This window comes from Lutra lutra, chromosome 3, assembly GCF_902655055.1.
Source record: "Lutra lutra chromosome 3, mLutLut1.2, whole genome shotgun sequence".
NCBI lineage: Eukaryota > Metazoa > Chordata > Mammalia > Carnivora > Mustelidae > Lutra > Lutra lutra.
In genome coordinates, this window is record NC_062280.1 from 198766497 (window position 1) to 198791107 (window position 24611).

A 24611-nucleotide genomic window follows, 5' to 3' on the forward strand; every position below is an offset into this window, starting at 1 on the left:
GCGTCTACCCTGTATCCCCATGACATTTTCTGCAGCAGCCTGCCACCGTTCTCCTCCTAGAGGTGCCCATGCTGCTGTAAGGAGGGAGGAGCCAGGATTTTCCCCACTTGTCCACAGCAGGCAGGTGCGCACAGAACGGGAGCCATGAGGCAGCCCACCTGGGCTCAGCTGCCTTGACCCATGGCACTTGTGCCTGCCCCTCTTTCACAGGACCCTGACTGCCGCGGTGACAAGACGGGACAGGAAGGTGTGCCAGCAGACCCCCGACAGCTCTCAGATTGAACCCACTTCCAACCACAGAGCCAAGTTTAGGACCAAGGGCAGTGGGAGGGTTGAGGCACTAGTCCAAGACTGGGATCAGAACAACCAACAGAAGTTACTATCTTGTGTTTATTCTCAAAATGTTTGAGTGTCCTCGTTACTAATGAGGTCAAGCACAATTTATCTATATTTCTTGGCCATTTGGATATCCTCTCCTATAATCTGCTGGTATGAGTCTCGTGTCCACTTTTCTCTTGGGTATCCATTTCACAATGATTTGGGATCTCTTCATCGATTCCTTTTTTTTAAGATTTTAATTATTTATTTGAGAGAGAGGCAGAACAAAGGAGCAGTGAGGCAGGGCAGAGGCAGAGGGAGAAGCAGACTCTGGGCCTAGCAGGGAGCCCGATGCGGGACTCGATCCCAGGACCCTGAGATCATGACCCGAGCCAAAGTCAGATGCTTAACCGACAGAGCCACCCCAGTGTCCCTCTTCATCTGTCCTCAGGCCAAACCCCTGTTTGGCCACAAATACTTTGTTCTGCTTCATGGCTCAAGTTTTCTCTTCATGATGCCCTTTGCTGAGCTGATGCTTCCAATGTAAATATAGTTCAGCTTGTGAATTTGTCTCACAGTTAGTACTTTCTCAAACTCATTCATTAATTCTGAACGTTTACTATAGATTCTTCTGCATTTTCTATAAATGCAGTCATCGGATCTTCAAAAGACAGCATTCACGTTCCTTTTTAGTCCTCACACCTTCTGTTTCTTTTTTTTTTTCTTGCCGTATCATACTGCGTAGAATTCTTTAGCAATTTGAAGGAAATACTTCTCAACACCTCTCCTGCACGTCCCGTGCACCCCAGCAGTAGACTTCGAATGGATGTTGGAACACACGCAAGCGCTTTTTAGAACCCAAGCTCACCTTTCAACGGTGTGATCCCCAAAATAGCTTTCTGGGCCACCTTCCAGTAGAAGGTGCCCTTGGGGACCATACTGCGAACCCTCCTCATCTTCAGCGAGGGTTAGAACAGAGAGTCAAACGCGCAATCAACCAGGAACCAGGGTGACAGCACACACTGGTGCTTTCCTGTCTCTGGACAGCAGATGCCAGAGCCCCCCCAACACAGCCGTTCTCCCAGGGTGTGTTTCTCCCCTCCCCTCCTCTGTCCTGAGTCTGAATGTGGACTGAGGAATGTTGAACGCCTGTGGTGTTCCTGAGAAAGCAGGTGCTGGCAGGCAGAAGGCAGATCCTAGAATACGATCTCTCTGCTCTCTACGTTCTCCTGTGGTGGAAGAATCCGATTCCATGTTTCTACCGTATTTTGCCATCCTTGAGAGCTCCGCGCTGAGAGGCGGGCCGACTCCTTCCAGCGCTGTGGTGGTTCCTGTGGACTGGCCTGGAGCGTGTGTCTCGCCTCTGCAGTGTTCTCTGATGTGTGCGGGGAAGTCTGCCCTTGAGCTCGGGCGGGGTTCTTCACAACCTACACGCGGTGATCTTTCCAGAAGCCCAAGTGCCCGTAATAGCCATGTGGGTCCTATCACAGGGTCCCATCACAGTGAGAAGGCAGGTGTGAGAGGTGTCACTTCTGCCGGGTGCCCACAGGGGCCGGCGAGACTTCTGCAAAGGGTGCGTTCTACCCACGGAGAGAGGCATTGGGTGGCGAGAGATCACAGCTGTGCCTGTGGTCCATCCATCACCCTGAGAAAACATTCCTGAGTCCCGCTCAGGACCCAGGGTCCACGTCTGTGGTAGGACCTCAGATGGTCTCGGATGCTGTAACTTGGAGAGATGTCTGTATGGCAGCCCACGGGCTTGTTCTGCCTTGGCCCCATCTCCAGGCAGAAATGTCCTTCCCATCATTTCAGTAAGATGTCTACCTGCATTTCGTGAATAAAATCCTTTCCATAGTTGGGAAACTCAAGGGTTCCCCCTTGCAGCCTTGCCATCCCGAGACCTGATGTCCGTCCCCCATCCGGCCTGAGTGACGGAGCCCAGCTCCTTCTGCTCTGCTTGTGGTGACATCACCAGCCTCTTCTTCCTTTCCCTGCCGCAGGGCTGCATGCTTGGACCTGTACACCTGCCGGGTCCCCTCCCCTCACCTGCCTCGTGTCCACCTCTCGCCATAGTGGACCGTGTTTGGAAGCACACTTCTTCTCCAAACATCCCTTATGGTGGAGGGATCCCAGACCACATGTGCCCTCTGCTTGCCCGAGCGTGGGAGGCTGGCTGTATCCTGCAGCCCTGTTTGGCCACTCCTGGAGTAGCACCGCCTTTTCCCCGGGACACTGCTTCCGTGGGACCACAGCATGCCCCTCCCCACTTCGTACTCCTCCAGGTGGAGGCTCAGCGGCACGACCCCGAGACCCTGCGTGCCCTTCTCCGGGGTGGTCTTGCACACGCCAGCAAACTGAAAGGACTTCTCCCAAGTCCCCGCGGTCCTTCCGACCCCGATGGCCCCTTCTGCTCGTGAATGTCACCCTGCAGGATTCCCACCTGCCCTTCCAGGCCTCACTGGTAAGGCACCTTGCTGAGTTTTCCCGCTGGGACACGGTTTCTCCCTTGTCTGACTTCCTTGGCCGGTTTTCTGTACTTTGTCACAGCCTTTCCACAGTCACATCTGCTTGGCCAAATACAGTAGTTAAAAAAGCGCGTAAGAGCAGGTCTCACGAGGCCTCGGAGCCTGGGTGCCTTCCGCACCTCCCCCCAGGTGCCTTCATAAGAACGAATAACCCCATGACTCTGACTAGCTCTGTGGGGCAGGGACGAACATCGTCCCCCTTTTACAGACAAGAAAACTGAGACCCAGAGAGTTCGGTTAGCGGTGCGGTGGAGCCCCGTGCCAGCGGCCTTGACACAGTCTGGCCACTGGGGCGCATCTGAGCTCCCAGGCACAGTGTTGGTCTGCGGGGCACGGGAACACGGCACGTGTCGCCGCCTGCACGTGGGGAGGCATCGTAGCAGGTGCGCAGCGTCTTGTTTGGGAGCTGAGCGCCATGAGCTGTTCGGTCCACCGGCAAAGCCAGGCAGGAACCGTGACTTCTGACTCAGACCTGTCCGGAGGGTGACCTCGCTGTCCAAGGGCTTCCACGTTGGCGGGTTGGTTTGTCAGTTTGTGGGTTCTTCGCTCATTTGTCCGGCGAGCACCGACCGCATTTAGCCGTCCGAGAGTGTAAGCGCCAGGCACGTCTGAGCGCACGTGCTTTGTGCCCAGATGCTTATTCAGACCACGGATGCGGCGGTGCACAAGTGAGCAGGTTCACGGCCGCACGCTCTCGGGGGGGGGGGGGTCCACGCGCCTGCGGCCTGAGCCAGCGCTGGGCGCTCACCCGCAGGCGGAGGGGCGTTCCGTGTCCTCTGCGCATCCTGCTCCCAGCACAACACTGCATTTCATTATTACAGAACAGATGGTTCTCGGCAGAGTAGGCTTTTAATCTGGGAAACCTGGAAAACAGCTCCGTGCACAGTACCGCGGCAGGAAGACCCCGGTGTGTCTCTCAAGAGCACATACACAGCCGACATAGCGTAAGTGTTGTTTTTGAAGAGCTTTTAGTGGTGTGGGGAGGACGTGTAGCGTAGAGAAAGGATAAGGATGCAGAATCTTATGTAAAATACCGTCTCGACTATGTAGAAAGAAGTACAAGGGCGAAGGCCGGAGGGAAGATGGCACAGTGTCCTTCGGCCAACACTGGCCACTTAGCCCTCCGCCGGCCGAGTCAGCACCGTGCAGTCGGTGAGCCCGGTCCCCCGCTGAGACCGAGGGAAGCCAGCGGGCCTGGGACCCAGCTCCCAGGGTCCTGGACCGTCCACCCTTTGCCTTGTGCCCACTTCTACTGTTCTTTGCAGAAGTGAGAGTCTTGTTAGCACCTGTCAGGGATGCGCGTCGCCGTGATCTGACTTCACGCCGTCACTGCGCTACTTCTGCACTCCCCCTGCGCAGGTGGATACACGAGAAAACAAGCACGAGAGCCGTCCGCATCTGCGTATGCACGAGTTTAAAAACAAAAACCAAATGAAACAAAACTTTTTTTTTTTCTTTTTTGGTCTCCCTGCTATTCTGGCGCATTTTCCCCACTATTCTGGCGCACTGGTATGAAGAATTAAAATTTGACCATTTCCTCTTTTCCTGGAAAATATTCTAATAACTGTCTTTGATGACATGTCTGATTGTGTCTCAGGCATAACTGGTCTTTTATGGACACGCAGGGTTTTAAGGTTTGCTGCATTTGTCGAGAATAATAGCACTATTCATGAAAACAGATGAATTCAGAAAAAAATGGGGCCTGAATATCGAAATGAAGTTGAACAATAGGTTTTTATAGGGTCCTTAAAATGAAATGCATTTCGGAGAGCTGCAGAGGAAGCCGGGCTGGTCCCAGGCCTCCCGGGGCCTTACTTCTGCTCCCACCACAAGCCAGCCAGACAGGCCTCGTTTTATCGACAAAGAACTGTGTTGAGAGAAAAAGAGTCAAACACACTTTACTGGGGAAAATGGGTCCCCTATCACGTGTCTCGGACTTTGCTGGGGCAATATGGGAGGCGGGGCCTGGGGGTCACCAGCAGCATCACCTGCAAACAGCTGACCCACGAGCTTCCTTCCTGCGGGCGGCGAACATTTTCTACACAGAGCCTTGACCCCGAGCACCGCCTGCCTGAAACTCGGAGTCTGGGCAGGCAGAGCTCCGGACGCCTCATGTGAGGGCCCGTTGTCTTCTCCGTGAGCAATGGCCGGGAAGGTATCCGTGTCCTGCCACCGACTGGCTTCTCAGAAGGTCACTTCCCAGGTGGCATGTGCCTTCCCTGGACATTCGCCTGGGCTCCTGCACGGGTTCTGTCACACGCTCCCAGGGGTGCTGGATCCTGGCAGGGGTCAGCAGCGCCTTTTCTGGGGGCCAAGGGCAACCGAGGGGACCCAGATCCGACCTGTGTCTCTCGGTGACGTACATTGGGCGCTTCCGTATGCTGTCCATCCAGGACCGTACCGTCTGCTTGCGGCGTGTGCGTACGCACTTTCTCACTGGGTGATAACGCAGCCCCAGAGCTTCTGATTTCGTAGATCCGGATGCGACACTGTGAGCTAACCATTGCAGATCCCAGGCCTGGGGCAGAAGACACTGCTCTGTGATTTGGAATCACAAAAATAACATTTAAAAGAGGGTGTCCCAACCAGAAGGAACTGGTGGGGGCCCCCAGCTGCTGGGTAGTGGAGCCAAGCATGCCAGACAGGCCCGGACAGTGGCCCAGCTACATTGGTCCTGGCCGGGAGCCGGCCACCGGCCCCATGCCAGGAGGACAGCAGGCGGGAGCCCCAGGGCAGGCAGCTGAAGGGGAAGTAGATCGTGGTCAGGAGGCAAACCCGTTTATGGCAGTCAGAGCAGTTCACCTTGGAATTCTCCACGCCCGAGAGGCAAGCCCTGGTGCTTGTGCAGGCGTGGCCATTGACATTCTGCACTGAGCCACACCCTCCGGGTCCTAGACCCCTCCCGCCCCCATGGGACTGACCACCGTGGGCCTCTAACACCAGCGCTGCTGTGTGTTTGAGAGAATTTGAAATGCTTGTGTTCCAGAAAGTCCCTGTGCTTAGCCCTGTGCTCCCATGTCCCCAAGACATTTTTCAGGACAGTTCAGGATAAAGCAAACACTTCAGCTGTTAAAAATAAAGCTTGGGTACTCACAAACGTGAGTTTGTGACTAAACGTGGCGGACTCGACGGAAGCACTTGGAAAGTCAGCGGCACGATACCAGCACCTTAGAAGTGGCCGTTCTCGTTGCTTTGCTGTGTAGGGAAGTCGACCGCATGGTTTTACTCCAGAACCACAGGCAAAAAGACGTCCAAATGGGCCATCTACCACTATAAGGGCTGGGGTTTGTTTTTTTAATTTAAATTCAATTCGCCAACATATAGTACGTCATTAGTTTCAGATGTAGTCTAAGGGCTGTCTATGGCTCACTTATATCCTAAGCTAATTTTTAAGTTAGATGTTTTCATGAACCCTTATTGAATCAACTTTGTACACATTTTTAAGTTTATAAACACTTCGCTAGTTGATTCTAACAATTAGAGAAAAAAGAATGTTTCAGAATTTAAGGGAGGAAGGGATATTCAGGCAGTGACGGCGGGACAGAGAGTCCCCAGGAAGAAGTCAAGCTGAGAGCCTCAGGAAGGCACCAGCGGGCATCTGTTAGCATGAGCTGGTAGAGAGGCTGGGAATGGAGGGCAGTGGTGTGTGTGTGTGCGCACGTGAGAGAGGCAGGCAGGAGAAGGCCCTGAGAACACAGCTGCTGAGACAAGGCGCTCGTATGCTAAGACCAGCGAGGAGGCGTGAAGGGCTGGCATGGGTTGGTCAGAGGTTTCCCCAGGGAGGGTCTGCCTGCACCTGTGGATGGAAAGGACAGGCCTTTGCTCAGAAGCCAAAGCTGAGACCAGGGGGTAGCCCGTCTGAACGGTGAGGGGCAGGTGCAGAGTACCAAGGACACCCACGAGCTTGCCAGTGCAGAGAGGAGCGATTTGCCTTCCTGCCCACTAGCCTGACTACCACGAGACGAAGACAGCCTTGTGTTTGCCGTCCCCTGAAGTCAAGAGCCAAGGAGACATCTGGTGGCCTCCCCATCCTTCCCCAGGGCTAGCCTAGCCAGCAAGGAGCCCCAGGCTGCTGTGTTCTAGCTGGGACATCACGCTGTGCTTTGAGGGAGAAGTTAGGTTTTCTTGTTTAGGGCTTTGTTTTGTTTTTTTAAATATCTGCAAGACAATTTTTGGAAGAATGCACGCCCCATAAAAGGAAGAAAATGGGGTCAACCTCTAGGCAGTGACGTGGGCCTGGCCGGGATGAGTCTTGCACAGACCCATAGCCAAGGCCTGCCACCCTCCCTCCCTGACGCTGTTGGTGGAGACGATGCGGCCGATTCTCACCCACCTTTCCTTTGCAAGAGCATCCATGGGGCACAAAGACAGTTCAGTGACTGCTGTTTAAGTGGGTCAGAGAGTGGGATTTTTTCTTCTACTTTTCTGCAGAGAATCATCGTTTACAGAAAAGAGGACCATATTCAGTCACCAGAGGAGGACGCAGGAGAGGCAGCCTGTTACCATGCTGACGGGCCTGGCAAGGCTTCCCGGAGTGGGAGGGAGTCTAAATGCATTCAGGCTACTCCAGGGGGTGGCGCGGTAGTATTTAATTGTGGGGAGTTTCCGGAGGTCTGGGGAGCGCCCGGGGTCCTCATGAGACATGCAGGCAGGACCGGGTTCTCCTGCACCTGAAGGCTCATGCAGCTACTCCAGACTGTGCAGGAGGGATGCCACCAGCCCTCAGTCCCCTGCAGCATCACACCGTAAGCTGAAGACTTTGAGACAGAAAGTGCAGTCCCAAGCGGGTCTTCAGTAAAACAAGGCTGGGATACACTGCAGTTGATACTTGCCTGTCGGCCGTTTCCAGTTCCGGGAGTTTGAGGCTTGGACTTGACGCCGTAACAGGTGCTCAGTAGACCGGGTGGAAGGACGTCGTGGGGGCACTCGGGGTGCGCTGCCCCAGATTACCTTTGGTAGGGGTGGTCTGCAACATTTGAAAGCATTCCAGAAACGGAGCGCCGACGTACGGTGAGGCCATGTGGGTTGGTGACACGTCAGATCTCTTCGCTTTGGTGGGATCTCGACTGACTCCGTCCAGAGCACTGGTGCTCTTGACGCGTCTGTCTCACGGTCGATGTGCCATAAGCACAGCTCGAGTCCTCGAGGGTGGCTGAAAAGGGGACGCGGGGTGTAAACGGCCACCATGGTTTAATGTCGGAGAACCTCTAGTCCGAGGCCGGTGCTGCAGCCGTCCAGCCTGAAGACGTGACTCCGCCCAGCCCCAGATCCACCCACGGCCTCCTGTACACCGCCTTCCGAATCCAGCACATCAACCCTGTCCAAAGACTTGTCATTCCAAAGACGTGAAAGAAAGAACAGAGATAAAGAGGAATGAGACATGGGGTCGCGGTCAGCGCCGTGACTCTGCTGCTGGACGTCCAGGTCTGCGCCCCTCCCCCCAGCCCTCGTCCTGGTGTCACTGTCTGAGTTTCATGGGCGGCATCTTCTGAAGGACGGTCCCGTGGGCCCAGGGGCCTACAAGTCTGGTCCCGCGAGCCCACTGTGGGAGAAAGCGGAGCACGCCTGTCATCATGAGTCTGTTTTGAAGTCCAAAGAATTGTCAATGGTCAGAGAATATGTAAGAGTGTCAGGGTCACACTGCCCTTGACTGTGAAGCATGTGAAGGCAAACTCCAGCCTCCGCTTCTCCAGGCCAGTGGGTGTGCACGCAACACCGCCCCCCACCCTGCCATCATCTTCAGGCCTGCCTCTTGCTGTGTTCTGCTCAGTGACCTTAGGGGCACCCCTGGCTGGGACTTCAAAGGGCCCCATCCCTTCCTAAACCTGGGAGACGTTTATGGGCGGCTATCAGGGAGAGCAGTGTTGTCTATTAAGGGCAAAGACTTGGGTGAGCCGGTGGGGGGAAGGGCTGCCCTCTGCATGGGGCCTGACTGTTGATGGTAAGTGTGGGAGCCCAAGCTCCTGGCAGCCCTTCCCTCCCGAGGGCAGCATGTTGGGCGGAAGGAAGCTCTGAAACGTGACAACATTGGGAAGAAGCTCAGGTCTCTGCCTCACGTGTGTTTGTTGAGAGGGAAACCCTGGTGAGCTGGGCCTCCGGCTCAGACCCAGACTTCATGATGCCTGCCTCCCTCTGCCCTCACCCCCACCCGAGGCTCTGTATCTGTGACTCCCTCCCACTTTTCCATCCACGGTCGGGGCGGCGGGGGGGGGGGGGGGTGTCTGTCGAGAATCCCGTCCCTGTGGAGGTGGGCATGGGGCAGACTCCAGAGAGCGTCGGCACACATGGGCACCCACACTGGCATGGAGAAGGGCCTGGAAATGTGCTTGAAATCACTAAGGCAAGTTCGTTCAAACAACGCAGATAAGCCATCGAAATTCAAGCAAAAAACACAATAATTTGGGTAAGAATTAAATCCCACGTGTTCGGGCTCCTTTGTGTGTATCGCATCGTAGCTCTTGTCGTGTGGTTAAATGTTACCGTGGAGCCCGATGCGCTGGGGCCGGCCTGCTCACCTCTGGGCCCCGCCTGTGCGTGTGAAGGTGGCTGGCTCTGAAGGACGTTTTCTGGAAGGGGTGCGGGGGGCGTGCCCATCCGCTGATGAAAGCAGCTCGGCAGCTCACCCTCCAAGCAGCGGACCCGAGTGTTCGACGCGGACCGGGGGGGCTGCGGCCTCGCCTGCCCGCCGGACCGCTGTGTCAGAGTGGACCCCTTCCTTCTCCGGAGGTGCTTGTCCGTTATCAGTCTGTCCTGGCTTCCAGGTCCGAACCCCTGCCATAGTCCTGACACTTCCTGGCCTTTGTTGGACCGTGGCACGAACTCTGTTTTGAAAGGACAGGAGCATAATAAAAGCGGATATGGAAGAAGGGCCAGATGACATCACTGAAAGTATTTGAGGAAGTCCACTCTTTTCGGTGTTTACAATCTCAGCGTGTTCGTTGTTTGTAATATGATAAGCGCACTTTTGATACATTGGGGGAATGACAAGCCTTGTGGCTCAGACAGTATTCATGAATTTTTATCTTAGGCTCATAGCAACAGAAAGAGAATAGGAGGTCTTGGCTTCAGTCCCAAGTGACCTTGACTCAGGGGTTGACCTTGGGTACAACAATCCGCAGAGATGCTTAAATTATGCTGATGCCAGCTAGTCACTGGGTTTAAAAAAAAAAAAAAGAATTCCATTATTAAAGATGAATTAGCATACTGAAGTTTCCCTCTCAGAATCTTAACTCGGAAATTGGTAGTACGCAAAAGCATCGCCTTTCCAAGGTTAACTCCATAAGTTCATTATAGGGTAGCCTCCTAGGCATGCTTGTAGAACAAAAACCATGAAACACTCAAATGTCTCCATAAACGGCAGTCTCCCTGCGCGATGGAAATGTTGGCACTTGCTCGATCCCTGCACCCGAACCGTGAGTGAGGAGAGCTTGGCGTCTTTTCCTCTGGGCGAGACAAGAGAAAGGTCCAGAGCGGGACTACCAAACCCTTCCTGCCTCACGCCAGGCGCCGTGGCTCGGCTCATCCCACGGGTTCATCTCCTTTCCTCCCGACAACGACCCCGACAGGCAGGGACGGTAGATTCTACCCAGTTTGCAAATGAGGAGACCAGTGGACCTGCGGGATAGGGATGACTCCCAGGCCCTCAGGGCTGTGGCGAGCCCCAAGCCCAGGTCTGCCCCTCCAGACGGGGCACTATGGAGAGCAGCTCCAGGTGTGACACATCCCAGATAGACACCCCTGACCAAAGGCCAGGAACAGGCCCGCAGCCCCCAGAGGCCCGGGGAGACCCATCCTCTACAGATGCTCCAGAGGCAGGGTAAAAGGCTGGATAAATGATCTTCATCCCCCCAAGGTGGGTATGACAGGACCAGCCCCTTGTCCTAAAAGTGTGCGGGCTGATTCCGATGTTGCCTCTCTGTGGAGTGAAGCTCCAAGAGTTGGTCTGAACCCAGTCCCGGGGAAAGGACCATCTGGTCCATCAGTCCTGCAGCTGCTGTGGTGTGTGCTCCCCGAGTGCGCAGCACAGAACCCGAGAATGAGAAGCCCAGTGGCCGGCCGAGGGCCGCGAGAAGTTTGGGATGGGAAGGTCACAGTCAGAATAGCCGAGTGGAAAGATGTCTCCGGGGACCACCTGCACACAGATGACTGAGCGCTGCCCCCTGGTCCCCAACCTGGACTCTGAGATGGGAGCTGGTTCACAGACCGTGTCCCGGTGCAAGGAGAAAACTGCCAGCTTACGGCAGGGGACCCCTAAATCACTAAGGAGCAAAGAAGAACATAGAAACCTTCTAAAAGCTGCCCGGCAGGATGAAGTTGGCTGGGTACGCACAGGAGAAGGAGCCAAGCAGAAATGCAGAAATTCTACCCCAGAAGCCAGCCGGCAGGTACCTAGAGTGATGGGGCTTCTGGTGCGGCTTCTCCGCTGGCCCCAGAGCCCCTGGGATTTGACTCAGATGGCTGTCGGGTTTGCAGAGGTGAGGCTCCTTGGGTCTGGACTCGAGCCTGCCCAGGCAGACTACTGGTATTCCTCACGCGCCAACACAAACCCGTACCAGCCTTGCCCAGGCCGGTCCTCGCCAAACCCAAACAAAACTCTTATTGTGTCGTAAAAGAGCATTGCTGAGTCCCTCTCACTCACGTAGGTTCATCTTGGAATCCCCCCACCTCTCGCACGCGGGCGGGCTTAGAGAAAGCTCTCCCCGAGCATCCTCTTCTGGAATGAATAGCTTCAAGAGACACAGCCACTCCGCTTCTGGAGAACAATGTTAAATATTCACTCCAGACTCCTGCGCCGGCACGAACAGTGTACGTGCCGGGGCTCGTTCGTGCCAGAGAATGCCAAGATCTGACACGCTGCGGGAATAAATAAAGCGGAGTAAGGCAGTGTGTGAGGTAACGCATAGCCCGAGCGATGTCTCGGGCCGCCTCCGACTCAAGAGCAGGGCGCGCACAGAGTAACAGTTCTCATGTATCGAGGCCGTTTATTCGAAATTGAACACCAGCAACTTCACTGCACGTGCACCGTACCGCGCGTGCACCATGCTGCCGTCGCGCCTTCCCAGCAGGAAGTACACGGGCAGCCTCTCCAACAAGAGTCGAAGGCTCCCGATGGACTGTCCTCCCCAAGCCAGAGAACCGTATCCCTCGGACTGTAAAAAAGACGGAGTGACGGAGCCTTCATCAAAATGTCTTCAACGTGGCCTTTGTTTGGGGAGGACAATGCTGATGGCATGAGCAGCAAGTGAGAGAAGGCTGAAGCGCCGTCTGTTGGGCTGCCTGCACTTCCTAGAACTCGGCCCGGCTACGGGACCATCGCCACTTGACGGGAGAGCGACGTCGGTGTGGGTGAAGTTCCGTGAGCTCGCAGGCCGGGCAACAGCATAGCTGGAGGCAGAGTGGATTAACAGTGAACACGGCGAGCCGCCGAAGAATTCCACTCTGTCCCGGAGGCCCAAGTGGTGGCCTTCTCTCCCTGGGCTCTGTGGGGCCGCACCCCTCCCCCGGAGCCCCTGCTGTGTCCCTCTTCCCCATCTTGGCCATGAGGCCCTTGTTCTGGCCACTGAGCGGTCTTACCACTTCCCTCCATCCCCTTCTGTCAAATGACTGCCTCCGCTGTGCTGTAAGACGAAGGACTACAGCTATTGTAGCAATTCTTCACTTACTGGGAATTTTACACACATGTTCAGCTGTACTGTTATTTTTATTGGGATTAGGACTCCTTTCGCAGTGCTCCGGTTACAAAGTCGGGCGGGTTTCGCATGGTCTGCCTCTAAGCACTCTTTTTTCCCCATAGATCTTGTTGGTTTGGTGTGCGATTTTGCAGAAGGTGAGGGTTTTCAGGAGTAGTCCTATGTGGTGTTCCAGCAGAAATGCCCGCACTTAAAGAAAACGAGCAGGGACAAGATGTGAATCAACACACGTTTGACCTGGCCATTCCCGAGGGTGAGCGGCTATTGTATTGGAGTGTTTGGGTGGGTCTCAGCTCCGTGGATGGGGAAGGCAAGGCAGGAGGGAGAACATTCCAGGCTGAAGGCATAGCTTATACAAAGGTATGTTCCATGTGGAGGAGGGGACCCAGAGGTGTTCTTGTTCGGTGCATTTAAAATCCTTAACATTCCACTCATGGGAAAGTATTTGATTAAGCTCTCGGTTGGAGTTGAAAATAGGAGACCTTGAAAGCCCGGGATCTGTGGACGGACAGGAACAGGACTCAGACTGGCAGGTGTCAGGAGAAGCAAGGCGTGCCGGTCCAGAGAAGCAGCGGGGCGTGGGGACAAGGGGAGTGTAAACACGGAGTGTATTGTGTCTTGTGAACAGAGCCCAATGTGGGCTCCAGCTATGGGGCTAACACCAAAAGGACACGATTGTCCCCTAGCCAGGTGCTTGACCTAACTGTGTCCCCCCAAAACTCATGTTGAAATTGTAACCCCGAAGGTGATGATACTCGGAGGTGGGTCTCTGGGAGATGGTTAGGTCACGAGAGCGCAGTCCCCTTGACGGGGTTAGTACCCTCATTAAGGGGCCCACAGAGGTCTCTCTCCCTCTACCTGCCACATGTAAGGACACGGCCTGGAGATGCTGTTTATACTGGGCGTCTGGGCAGCTCAGTCAGTGGGGCGGCTGCCTTGAGCTCAGAGCGTGATCTCAGGGTCATGGGATTGAGTCCTGCATCGGACTCCCTGATCAGTGGGGAGTCTGCTTCTCCCTCTGCCCTCGCTCGCACTCTCCCCACAAAAAAATAAATAAGATCTCAAAAAAGAAGAAAAGGAAGAAGCTCTCTATAAATCAGGTGCAGCCCTCCCCGGAGGCACTGGCACCCTGATCCTGGATTTCCTGATCCTGATCCTGGGGCAGATCTCTGCTGTCTGGAAGCCCCTGGGAATCTACAGTCTCTCCTGGACGCAGCCGAACAGACTGAGACCCCAGACATCAGTGGTGACCGAAAACAGGAATGGCGGCCGTCTCCATTAAGGATGGAGAGACCGAGGGGGTGGAGGGAGAGTGGCTTCCAGAGCTGGTCTACGGACAGACCCACCGAGGACATCTGGTCAGCAGCAGGTGGCCCCGCATGGAAGCATCCAGCGTCCGACCTCCTTCTCCCCGCGTGCACTCAGGGCCAGCAGCTCCAGCTCACGTGCTCGTCCGCTCTCACTCTGCGCTCCTCGTGGCAGCTCGATGTCATGACATGGAGAAGAGGGGCTCTGGCGGGGAGGAGCAGACCACCTCTCAGGGAGAGCCCCACCCAGCGAGGCACACCCTGCCCGGGTCCCGCCCCCGCAGCGCCCTGGCCTTCGTGGGCCTCGTCGCGGTGGCCAAGGAGCTGTCCCAGGAGAGGGTGAGGGACTGGGAAGGAGGCACTTTTATGGAGAACTCGACAAGCTGTTTCAGAGCCCTGGAAAGAAAAAGAACTCACTCTCCTCTGATGCTCGGGAGACCGTTTCATCTGTGACCGAGACCCGAGGACCCCGGCAGGGAAAGGACCTGGATCAGCCTTTGGAGTCAAGTGAATAATCTCCAACTTAAAATCGATCCACGGACGTAGGGAAATCGCCAAGAGAATCCATCTTCCACCGTCTCGGTTGCTCAGAGCGTGCGGCGGGGGGTGGCGGGCGGCAGCGGCTGTGGTGGGAACGATGCACAGACTCCAGGAAGCCCACCACAGTCCAACCTCAGAGGTACCAGAACTCGAGCGATTGGGGTGGTAGGTGCCGCCCGGAAACTCAGACGGTCTGGGCTTCGGGCAGGACACCTCTCTTGGGCTTCCAGATGGGGAGGACCTGCGTTTGGAGGCGCCCTCATGCGGCACCGTGTCTCCTCTTAACGCGACCCGTGGAGCCCCCTGACAGCGCACCCGCAGCCCCATGGCCGCAGCGCACCTGCCTGCCTCCGACGACAGCAGCCTCCACGTCCCTGGGCCTGCCCTGTCCAGGTGACTCAAGATGAGACGCCTCGCAGTTGCCACCCAGAACCTCATGCTGGCTCTCCAGAAAGGACGTGACGGGAGAGACAGGAGGGGTGCCTCTGGCTAGAGCACGTGCCCCCTGCGCCCGCATCCACACCTGCGCTGGCCCCGACGTGTGGCGGAGTGTGCGGGAGGCAGCCTGCTTCCTCGGGCAGACTCCGCTCCCCACCCGGTGGGGGAGCAGCGGGGAGGCCAGGGCCCAGGCCTGAGGCAGGAGCGGCCACGCCCGCCTCTTCTGGGCCCGCCGGGAAAGCGCCCGTCCTCACCTGCAGGCAGGCCCACCCACGCTCTGAGATCATCCCCAGCCCCCAGCCTCGGCCGTGTTTCTCCGGAAGCTCTGGCTGCTCCAGCCTCCAGCCTTGGCAGGGTTTTAACCCTCCTTCCCGGGCTGGGGCCCCGTGCCAGCGAGCCCGGCCTGCACCAGCGGCACCGACCCCAGGGGCCGGGCAGCGTGGAGGGCTCCGTGGGGTGTGTCCTGGCACAACGGCCAGCAGACCGGGGAAGGCGGGCCGCATGCTCGTTTGGTGCAGACCGGCTGCCGTGGAGCTGCCTGGACCCGGCCCCGAGCTGCCTTCCTGTGTCCTCTGCTCGGCCTCCTCGCCGCCTACTTCCCGGACGCTCGGCGGCCCGTCCTGGGGGCTCCTCGTCCCTGACTTGGGCACCTCGCTGGCCCGCTGGCCAGCTGTGTGACCTCCTTTCAGTGTCGTCAGCGATGGTGACGTAACCCAGGGAGGCTCTGGCCTCCCGGCCTCCCGCACTCCCGCGCCCGCCAGTGGCCGCCCCGTCTTGCCGGGCTCCCGCGCTGGGGGCTTCCTAGCCCGTCCTGTGGGTCAGCACCCCACGCCCGGCTGTGGCCGGCCGTCCTGCCAACAGCGACTCTGCTGGGAAAACACCCCTAGACCTTGAGCTCCCGGAGCAGAAGGAGAGGGTAGAGATGTTGGCCCGCCGCTGCTCGTAAAATCATAGAGGTATGCAAGGATCGGGTCACGTGGCTGGTTGCCCAGGGCCCGCCCGGTGACGTCTGCCGGGCAGGCGTGCCAGCAGGAGTGACGCCATCCCGCAGGTATGCACCTGGCCGCGGCACGGGAACACCATTGCCGAGCTCAGCGTCTGTCCTTTGAACTCGCGCTCACGGTGCCCCCGCCTCTCCCTCTGTTCCCCAAACTCCCGGCCCTGTGAGGACAGGCGGGGACTTGGGCACGACTGCTGCGAAGCCCATTGTCGTTGGTACGAGTGCCCTGAGGTTGTTCCCTCCAGGTGGGCCCACGTGTGTGCCCAGCGGTCGTTTCGCTGCCAGTACCTGGTGACGCTGTCAGGACCCTGCTCGAGACCCGTCTATCGTGGGCGCCTCGAAATGCTTTCAACAAGGGAAGCTGAACTGGCCACGTTTCCCACCCGGTTCATAGGGACAAGGGCTTTGTTCTGTGCGGAGCGGCCCTGGTCTGCGTTTCCTCTACCGTATGCTTTGTCTCGCTAATACCATGTTGGAATTATTTCCTTAATTTCTAAAGCTGTGTGTAGGGAAATGGCTTATATTTCCTGTTTTGATAAACTAATAGAATTTTACTGGGAACTTTGTTCCCAAGTTGGCTTTCTTCTTTGTCAGCTTCTTTTTTGGACTAAAAGGATAATTCTAAAAAGTCAGGCTTGACTGGACTTGTGACAAAGACAAAGACTTGTATAGATTTTTTTACCTTAAATATGAAAGACAACTACTTTTTTGCAATAAGGGATGTCTGTCTTCTGTGTCTGTCAGAATGGGTTATTCAGTATCTCCTGTGCAGGAAGCTGGGGTTGGATGCTGGGGCCAGTCCAATGGTGAAAGATCTGTAAATTCCCTACAGAGACTTGCTCTTTTTGGCTGGAGGTATATTGGCTTAGAAAGACTTTCTTGGACAAGAAGTTTCTTGGAACATGCAGAGGACAAAATATTCTTTGTTTTAGGACAAATGAGTTTTGTTTCTTGCATTTTCATATAAATTTGGTTAATACTCATTTCTTATGTGCAGTCCGAGAACAATGCCGAGCATTTTTTTTCTTTCATTTGTAAAGATTGTATCAACTGTAAACAGTCCTCACACCCGCAGAAAGAGGGGCCCAGGACCACGGAGTTGCTCCCTTAATAGACGTGGACGGTTCCCTCTGGTAACTCACAGGAAGAGCTTGTCGTAGAGTCTAAGTCTTTTGTGTGTTTCGTTTTCAGGCATGCAAGTTGTTATTTAAACCTATTTTTAAATGTCCTGAATATGAGGACAAGTCTGCTGCTGGGAGAAGCGAGAAAGGCGGTTTTCTCCGTGTTTGGAAGGGGCCGGTCCTCAGACGCCTACAGACGAGTTTGGCCCGAGTGGCAGCCAAGAGCCTTTCCTCTCTGCCTGATGCTACGTGATACCCGCCAGAGGCAGCGGGAGCCTCGCTCCCCTGGTGCCAGCGGATTGCTCACATACGAGGCGTGGCCAGCAGCGCAGGGGACCGGATGTTCCCTAATCTCCCAGCTGCTCTAGCCTGTGTCCCCTCGACTCGACAGGATTCCATTTATAGATGGCAGACCAGTCTCTGCCTGCAGCCGGGGAGCCAGTGGCCCGGGGCAGAAAAGTCTCCACTTGAACCTGATACATGCCTGTTCGGGGAGCTGGAAAGTAGCTTGTTTTAGAAGCTTCCACGACCTCTGTTCTCCCAGAGACAAAAGTCACCGAGGGATGTAGGTCACGCATGTAGGGTGGTTTGGGTGCGTCTGGGATGAACTGAATGTCCATGCAAATACATGTATTTTTATCAAATCTTTCCAAGAGTAATGATGCCAAGATTCACATAAGGTGCTGAAGGGAAGAATTCCTGTATAAAAAGCTGACACCTCCCCCCCCCCCAAAATCTGTGGCTCAGAGGTTTCCACTCGGACCCTGGAAACAGTCTCCCTTGCATTCTGCTTGAGTAGAATAACCAGGGTTTCTAGAAAATATATCTATGTGTTGACATTGCCAATTGGCTCGTAGACGATCGGGGTCCTTCTTACTGCCTAGAATTTCTAATTAGTACAGCAGTGCTGGCCGCCGGTTCGGGGCAGGGGAAAATCCAGAGAAGAACTGCCTAAAAGGGTGTTCTGAATATGGACTAGAGGACCGGAGTGCTTTTGACACCGTGACTGATGAGAAGCTCGGCGACTGAGCCCTCAGTGCCTGGAGCCTCCCGACACGGGCCGCAGGGGGCATGGGGCGTCTGGGGGCCAGCGCAGTCCCCGGACAGCACGCTGGGTGCTCTCGAGGCGTGGAGGGCACGGGATCTGTGGGGAGTATACTTTCTCCTCCGCTGAAGGAGGCGGCCTCCAGGAAGTCCCAGCGACATGTGTACGCGGAGAGCCTGTTCAAAAGCCTGTCCTGATGCAGGAAATGGAAGGTGGGGCCTGCATTCCTAAGTAGCGCCTGGCGACCCAGGCACTGCGTCCACGCGCCATGCAGTGTGGGTCCAGGTCCCAGCAGGACAGCAGCATCGCAAGTTGAGATGGAGCACCTCTCAGACGTGCATCTGTCCACCGCCTCCCCCTCCCAGCGCACCGGGGACACTGTGTCCAGACACAGCCTGTTCAGACTCCCCGCTCGCTGTCTTCCCTGCGAGCTCTCCCCACGCCACCCATCCCTTGCCAATATGGCTTTTGTTCTGATTCGTTGTTTAGCAAGAGGCACCCACTTCTCTCCCTGGTGCAGCTCAGAGGCATCCCTGCTCTACCGTGCTTCTTGTGTTTCAGCCATTTTCTGTCTTGTTTCCCAAAACGTAGAATTCACACTTACTTTTCAGAACAATTCCTGTTGGGTCTACAACACTTGGTAAGACGTCCAGCGCTTAACGGCGATGGCAGAATTCCCGCCCATGGCCCTGTGTCTGCACGGGCTCTCCCTGCCTCCATACCCCCTCCCCAGCCTGGAGGGGGCCACTGAGTCCGGGGGCGGGCTCCGGCCAAGGTGGCCCCCAGGATAAGGGCCCCCGCGGACCTCGGTGCAATGTTTGGCAGTCGCTGAGGAGTTAATGATTGTGCCCCCGGGTCAGACTCCATCCACAGCTGGGAAGCTGCATCCTCAGGTCGAAGCAGTTCCACATCTTGGTAGCAATGAGGCGGCTCTCGTTGAGCAAGGGGCACGGAAGGTGCCCCACGCTTGTCCTGGACTATAAAGCCACAATGGCTGAAATGGAGTCTGGCCGGAATATGGGGGATCCAGCACCGGAGGGGCATCCTGGGGGTCCTGTGAAGACTAGGTTCAAATTCACTCCAGTCCAAGATGCCCTCGATTCCCCGATGGTGGTGACTCCCCAGAGGCCTGGCCTTCCTCGGCCTGGACACTAGCAGCCTCCATCCCCGGGGCTGGAGCAGTGAGGGCCTCGGGTTGGAGGGCAGGGAGGTGGGTCTCTGTGGGGGAGGCCAGTAAGGGATAACAGAGGGCAGGATGGCCCGAGGGGGAGGCCCTGGCTGAGTCAGTCCTCTCCGTGACCCTGCCTGACTCTTCCTCTCTTACCACGTCTCCTTCGTGGTGCTTGCCGTAATGTAAAGCGTGTGGGCTTCGGTGCTCGTTTGCTTGGTTTTCTTGTCCACCTGCGTACAGTCTGTTCCTGGCGTTACACCCACGGCCCAGCACAGTGCTCGGCCCAGAGTAAACATTCAATGGAGAAGGAAGGAAGGAAAGAATGAGCGAATTTGCAAGGGGAGGAGGTGGGTATAGGGTCTCCGAGAGCCCTGGGGCTGTCGTGTTTGATAGGACTGGGGAGCCAGGAGTGCTCCTGCGGGCTCAGCTGAGGGAAAGGCTCTCCCTGACCACTCTGAGCAGGGAAGCACACGGCACAGTCTCCTCCGTCCTTCTGGAGCCTGGGAGGTAGCAGATCCTGCGGGAGTGCGAGGACATAAGGCCACGTGTGTGTCGGGTTCAGGCGTGCTCAGGGCAGGGGTAAGGCCTTTGCACTTGGCACAGACTCTCGCCGGCATCGGTCTCATTTGGCTGCGGGTCCTGCTCCGCCTGGGGATGAGGGACATGCAGCCGAGCTCGGTCGGGTGGTTGCCGTGTGGCTGTGACAGGGACACCTTCCACACCTCAAGCTGGGTCTGGGGGAGCCTCCGGCCCTGGTGCTCAGCAGCGTGGCCTCCGTGGGACGTTGGGATGGTGAGCGCAGTGACTGGTGCTGCTGCAGGGGGAGCGTGGGGAGAGCAGAGGGCAGGGGTGTTGTTCCAGAAAATGGTACTGAGGGGAATTCAGACTTGACGCGAGGGACTAGTGGAGAATTCAGCCGGAGCTCCTGAGGAGTCTTGGAGCTGCAGACGGACCACAAGCCGTCCTAGAAACGTGGACGTTAAAGGCCTAGACCCAGGCCAGATTGTCGTCTTTGCGGGGGTGTGCAGTGGGAGGAAACCGGTCATCTTTACTAAGGAGTTGACCAGAAGGCTCGAGGTTCGTCTTGGGTTGTGTTCAGAGGTAAAATCCAGGGGAGACCCGAGGGCTTGGGGCAAGGGCAGCGGTTGGTGGGGGCTTTTAGTATTCTGTTCTGGGGATGCAGACAGAGGACCCCACAGAGAGGTTCACATACCCCACATTCAAGGTCTTCAGGAGGGCATTCGTATCTTGAGAACGTTCCAGATCTCACGTCCCATCGGGGGAATCCCGAGGCTCAGGTCTGAGATTTGCTCAGTCTCTAAGAGACGTCTGGAACACATGCTCTGCCCTAATAAAGTAAATGCTTGTGTTCCTCCTGGAGATCTGGCCTTCCAGGCCATGGGGCATCTGCATCTGTCTCGTAGATGTCGGAATCCACAGGACTCCCTCTGTAGGCGTGTGAGATGTCAGATGCTGATGGGAAAATACACACGCACACTCACACGCACATATCACACAGACACATCCCATGCCATCACACACACACACACACACACACACACACACACACACCCCATCACATGCACATACACCACTTCACACACAGACATGCATACACAGGGTTGGGATCTCCATGATGGAAATTGGCTGTGGCTTGTAGAGGCAGCCCTGCCTCACCTCCTGAGACTGGCACCCCGAGCCATGGCACTTGGTCGAGGAAGGGCCAAGGTTGGGATTTATCAAACTTGTGAGTCCCAGCTCCAAAAGTGAAACAACACCGTTAGATTTTAAGTACGTTACAAAGAATTCATTTCTGTAACTAAGTCCACTGCATATCCTAAGCCTAGGACAGAAAGTCTGTTAGATCGATTTAAAGTCATTTCAACCAATGGTTTATATCCAGGGACTTGGCAAGTGCCCTTAAAATCAAAATTAAAAATAGCCTCTGAAACACCAGATGGAGAATGTGAGTTTTTGGTTCCCCTGGAGTCCTTAGGCTGAGGCGTCCCTGTGCCCCTTTCAGACAACTGGCAAATGAATTATTGTGTGAACCAGGGACACCTGCCAAGCCCCCCGTTCGCATCCCAGCTGTACGTAATACAGAGTGTGAATGTGGCTGTCCACTAGAGTCTCCCTTCAGCGTTCAGGGTAATCCGCAAAACCGACAGCCTTGCGTGGGGCTAGATTTATAAAAACCAGTTATTCAGAACGCTGAGATTTTTAAAAGCGCCCCACAGTAGATAAACATCGAAGCGTGAAAAATCGGGAAATACCGAGAAACACGTTATGAGGGTGTGAAAGGACAGTAAATGTGTTTATGTTTACACTGGGGAACTCAGACGGTCTCACACAACGATAACCAAAAGGTTGTCCAGGAAAGGGATTTGTCATCTCCACAGAAAGAACACAGAGTGGTTGCGTGGTCTTAAGTAAACTGTGGCCAGAGTCCTTGTGTGCCCGTCCAAGGCTGCACGTGCAGGAAGGCGAGCAGGCGTCGCGGAGGGGCAGCCGACACCGCGACTGTGTATGCATGCACAGCAGAGCCATGCCCGGAGCGGGAAGATTCTAGCTGATGCATTAGCACAAAAAACAGACAGAAAGCTGACCAGACGGAGTCCCCAGGTGACCATCCTGCTTAGTCATTGAGACCTAACTTAGAAGACAATGGACCAGATGAGACGAAATGCACTTTTGTGCCGAGCTGGCACGGTCTGTTATCTGGGGAGTGCTGCTTGCGCTGGGAGGTTTGGCTCAGCGCGCACCAGAAGCTAACCATGGCCAGTGTCCTTGAGTATCAGTTCCCCCCAACGGGGCAGGGTCTGCCGGGCTGGCCGAGGGTGACAAGGGTGACGAGGCAGACAGGGGTTCTGTCGTGCAGACGGAGAAGGTAGGGCCAGGAAGGGGAGAGAAGAGGGCCAATCTGATCGCCACTTCCTGCTCTATTTCGTGCTCTCACCGGTCTGAAAGGGAGATCTCCTGATCCAAAGTCCAAGGCCATCCTGTACCTAAAATACTGAGATCAAGGGCTAGCAAGCACTGCCTTGGAAACCGTTGGGATTGTCCAGGCAGAGAACTCCCTCCTTCAGCCCCTTGCCTCATTGAAGAGTCCAGTAAAGACTCGGGAAAGCCTCTTCCCTCCGTCCCCGCCTCGTCCCCGCCTCCTTCTGCAAACCGCGTCTCACAGAGGGAAGGGAAGGGCTGTCCTCTGCCAGCGCTACCTGGGATGCCGAGAACCCCTGCTGCGGGGATGAGGGTTTGTGAACATTCCGGCGTGTTTGCAAGGTCCTCCTCCTCCCCCCTCGGAAGCCCCTTTCCCTTTAGCTGCCCCGGCTCCGTGTTGTAGGATCGGGACTCAGTCCTGCTCACCTTGAACCCCCGCCTCGGGGCTGCCTCCCCCACAGCCCCAGGAGCATGAAGGGCCACTTTCTGCACCTGGAGCTTCTCGTTCACACTCAAGTACTTGACACAGAGTGTCCTCGTGGGCTCACCTCACACGGGATCCCTGGATCCGGGGAACACTCCCCCCGACTCTCCTGGCCCAGGACGTAGCTTGCATGGAGCAGACGCCTCTAAAAGGCGTTTTGACTGTAGAAGGTGCGGCACCTAGAGTGACCCTGACGTAAACCCTGGACCCCGGGTGATGCCGCTCTGATGGGGACATTGGTAGTGGGGATGGCTGTGTGGGGGGTCTGGGGGGTGCACAGGGACTCTCTGTACCCTTGGCTCCGGGCCCAAAGCTGCCCTAAAAATTAAAGCCTGCGTGTCGAATGGAGAGCCGGCCGCTGCAGTTGGACGTGCTCTCAGCAGACGAGGCCCCGCCTGTCGCAGCGGACAGCATTTGGGATAACAAGTTCTTTGTGCTTCCTCGTGCAGGGCGTGAAGAAGTTTGACGTGCCGTGTGGAGGGAGAGACTGCAGCGGGGGCTGCCAGTGCTACCCCGAGAAGGGAGGACGGGTAAGTCCCAGCGTCGCGGACACCAGACTCTTCCGTAGCCTTCTGTCCCAGACACTGGTGCCTTCAGGCACCTGACTGAGTCAGTCCACGCTTGCCCGAGAAATTCAACACAGACTCGTTCTTCCGTTTCAGAGCAAACAGTAACATAATGCAAAGTTTAGTCGATGTATACAGGTTCCAAGTGGAGAATGGTAACCTTTTTACGCATCTCTTGTTCGTTGTTACAAATAGATACACATGTATGATGCAACTGTGTTTTATACCGTGATTTTATACATAAGCAAATGTTCTGCAAAAATATGATGTAAAGAAAGCATGGTTGGGTCTACCCCCCAGTGTAGACATCCCGACCGGAGGGCATGGCCTCCTGCCGTATAGAAAATCAGTCTCACTTTCAAAATTCGTCTGCTCGCCCCCGAATGTCTTTTATGTAGCGAATTTGATCAGGTAAGTGGGAGAGAAAGCTCAGTCCCCGTCACTGCCAGGACACCTGGCGGCACCTGAATCATGGTCTGCTACTGGGTTTAATGTGTCCAAAGTGACAGGCTTTTCTGCTGCCGGTGAAGCTGATGTCTGGGTCTTGGCATTACTGATTTTAAACAGATATTATTTGTGTTTCTCTGTTGAAGCCCATTTTCACGTGGGGAGCAGTGTTTGTTTTATGATGCAGTCTTTTGAGTCTTCGTGCCTTGGGATCACACTTCCCTGGGGAACTCCTGCCTGTCCGGGGTCCCAGGCCGGGTTGGGAGAGGCGGTTGGGAGGTGGTGCCTGTGCCCCTGCCACCGTCGCATCAGAAACTACAGCACCGCATGGGGGCTCCAAGTGTACCTCACCACCCCGAGTCCTGCGGTCGGTGTTTGCGGTCCCCGTTCCCTCCGCCCAGGAGGAAGACGTGTCTCCGTGGAGCTTGGCCTCTGCGCTGGGCGTGACGTCACACGCCGTCTCCTACCTGAGTCCCCTCCAGAAGCCAAATTTGACTTTGGGCTAAGGAACCCCTTTACAGATGTGTCGGTCTTCCTCCCTCACATGTGACTGACCAAGCATCCTTTCCAAGCGGAAGATCACGCCTAAGGAGGCTTCGGTCCCCACGTCCTGGGTCCTTCCAGAACCTCAGTCCTGGGGACAGCTGTTGGCTCTGATGTCATCTAGGTTCCCCTGCCTGGAATGGGGGCATTATGCTCTAAGAATTGCTAATTGAAGATTGTGCATCAACATTTCTTAAGGGTTGAGTATTTTTTAAATATATGGAAGCCATTTGGTGAGATTTAATATCCTCATGGGGGTCCCTTGGTATAGACTTTCCCAGCGATGTTTCTGGAGCAGGGATGACAATGGTTCACTGTGGGGCTCTCCCCTCCCCGAGCCCTGGGCAGCCCGGCCTTGTATGGGAAAGAGGAAGACAAATTAGTGGTTTATGAATGTCTGTGGGACTCGCTGGGTGGGAGGGAAGTCAGCTCCAGAGAGCCCCCGCGTTCCTCTCCATGGGATCAGCCAAACAGAAC

The 24611-nt window shown here is 55.8% G+C and overlaps 1 protein-coding gene across 1 annotated transcript in view; it reads left to right on the top strand.

Annotated features, from left to right (window-relative positions):
- The window catches only part of COL4A2 (collagen type IV alpha 2 chain), a 157190-nt gene that overhangs the window by 22474 nt on the left and 110105 nt on the right, over positions 1-24611 (top strand). Inside the window, exon 4 of the mRNA XM_047720394.1 lies at positions 23028-23108. Within this exon, the coding sequence (XP_047576350.1) occupies positions 23028-23108 (81 nt within the window). The remainder of the gene's footprint in view (positions 1-23027; positions 23109-24611) is intronic.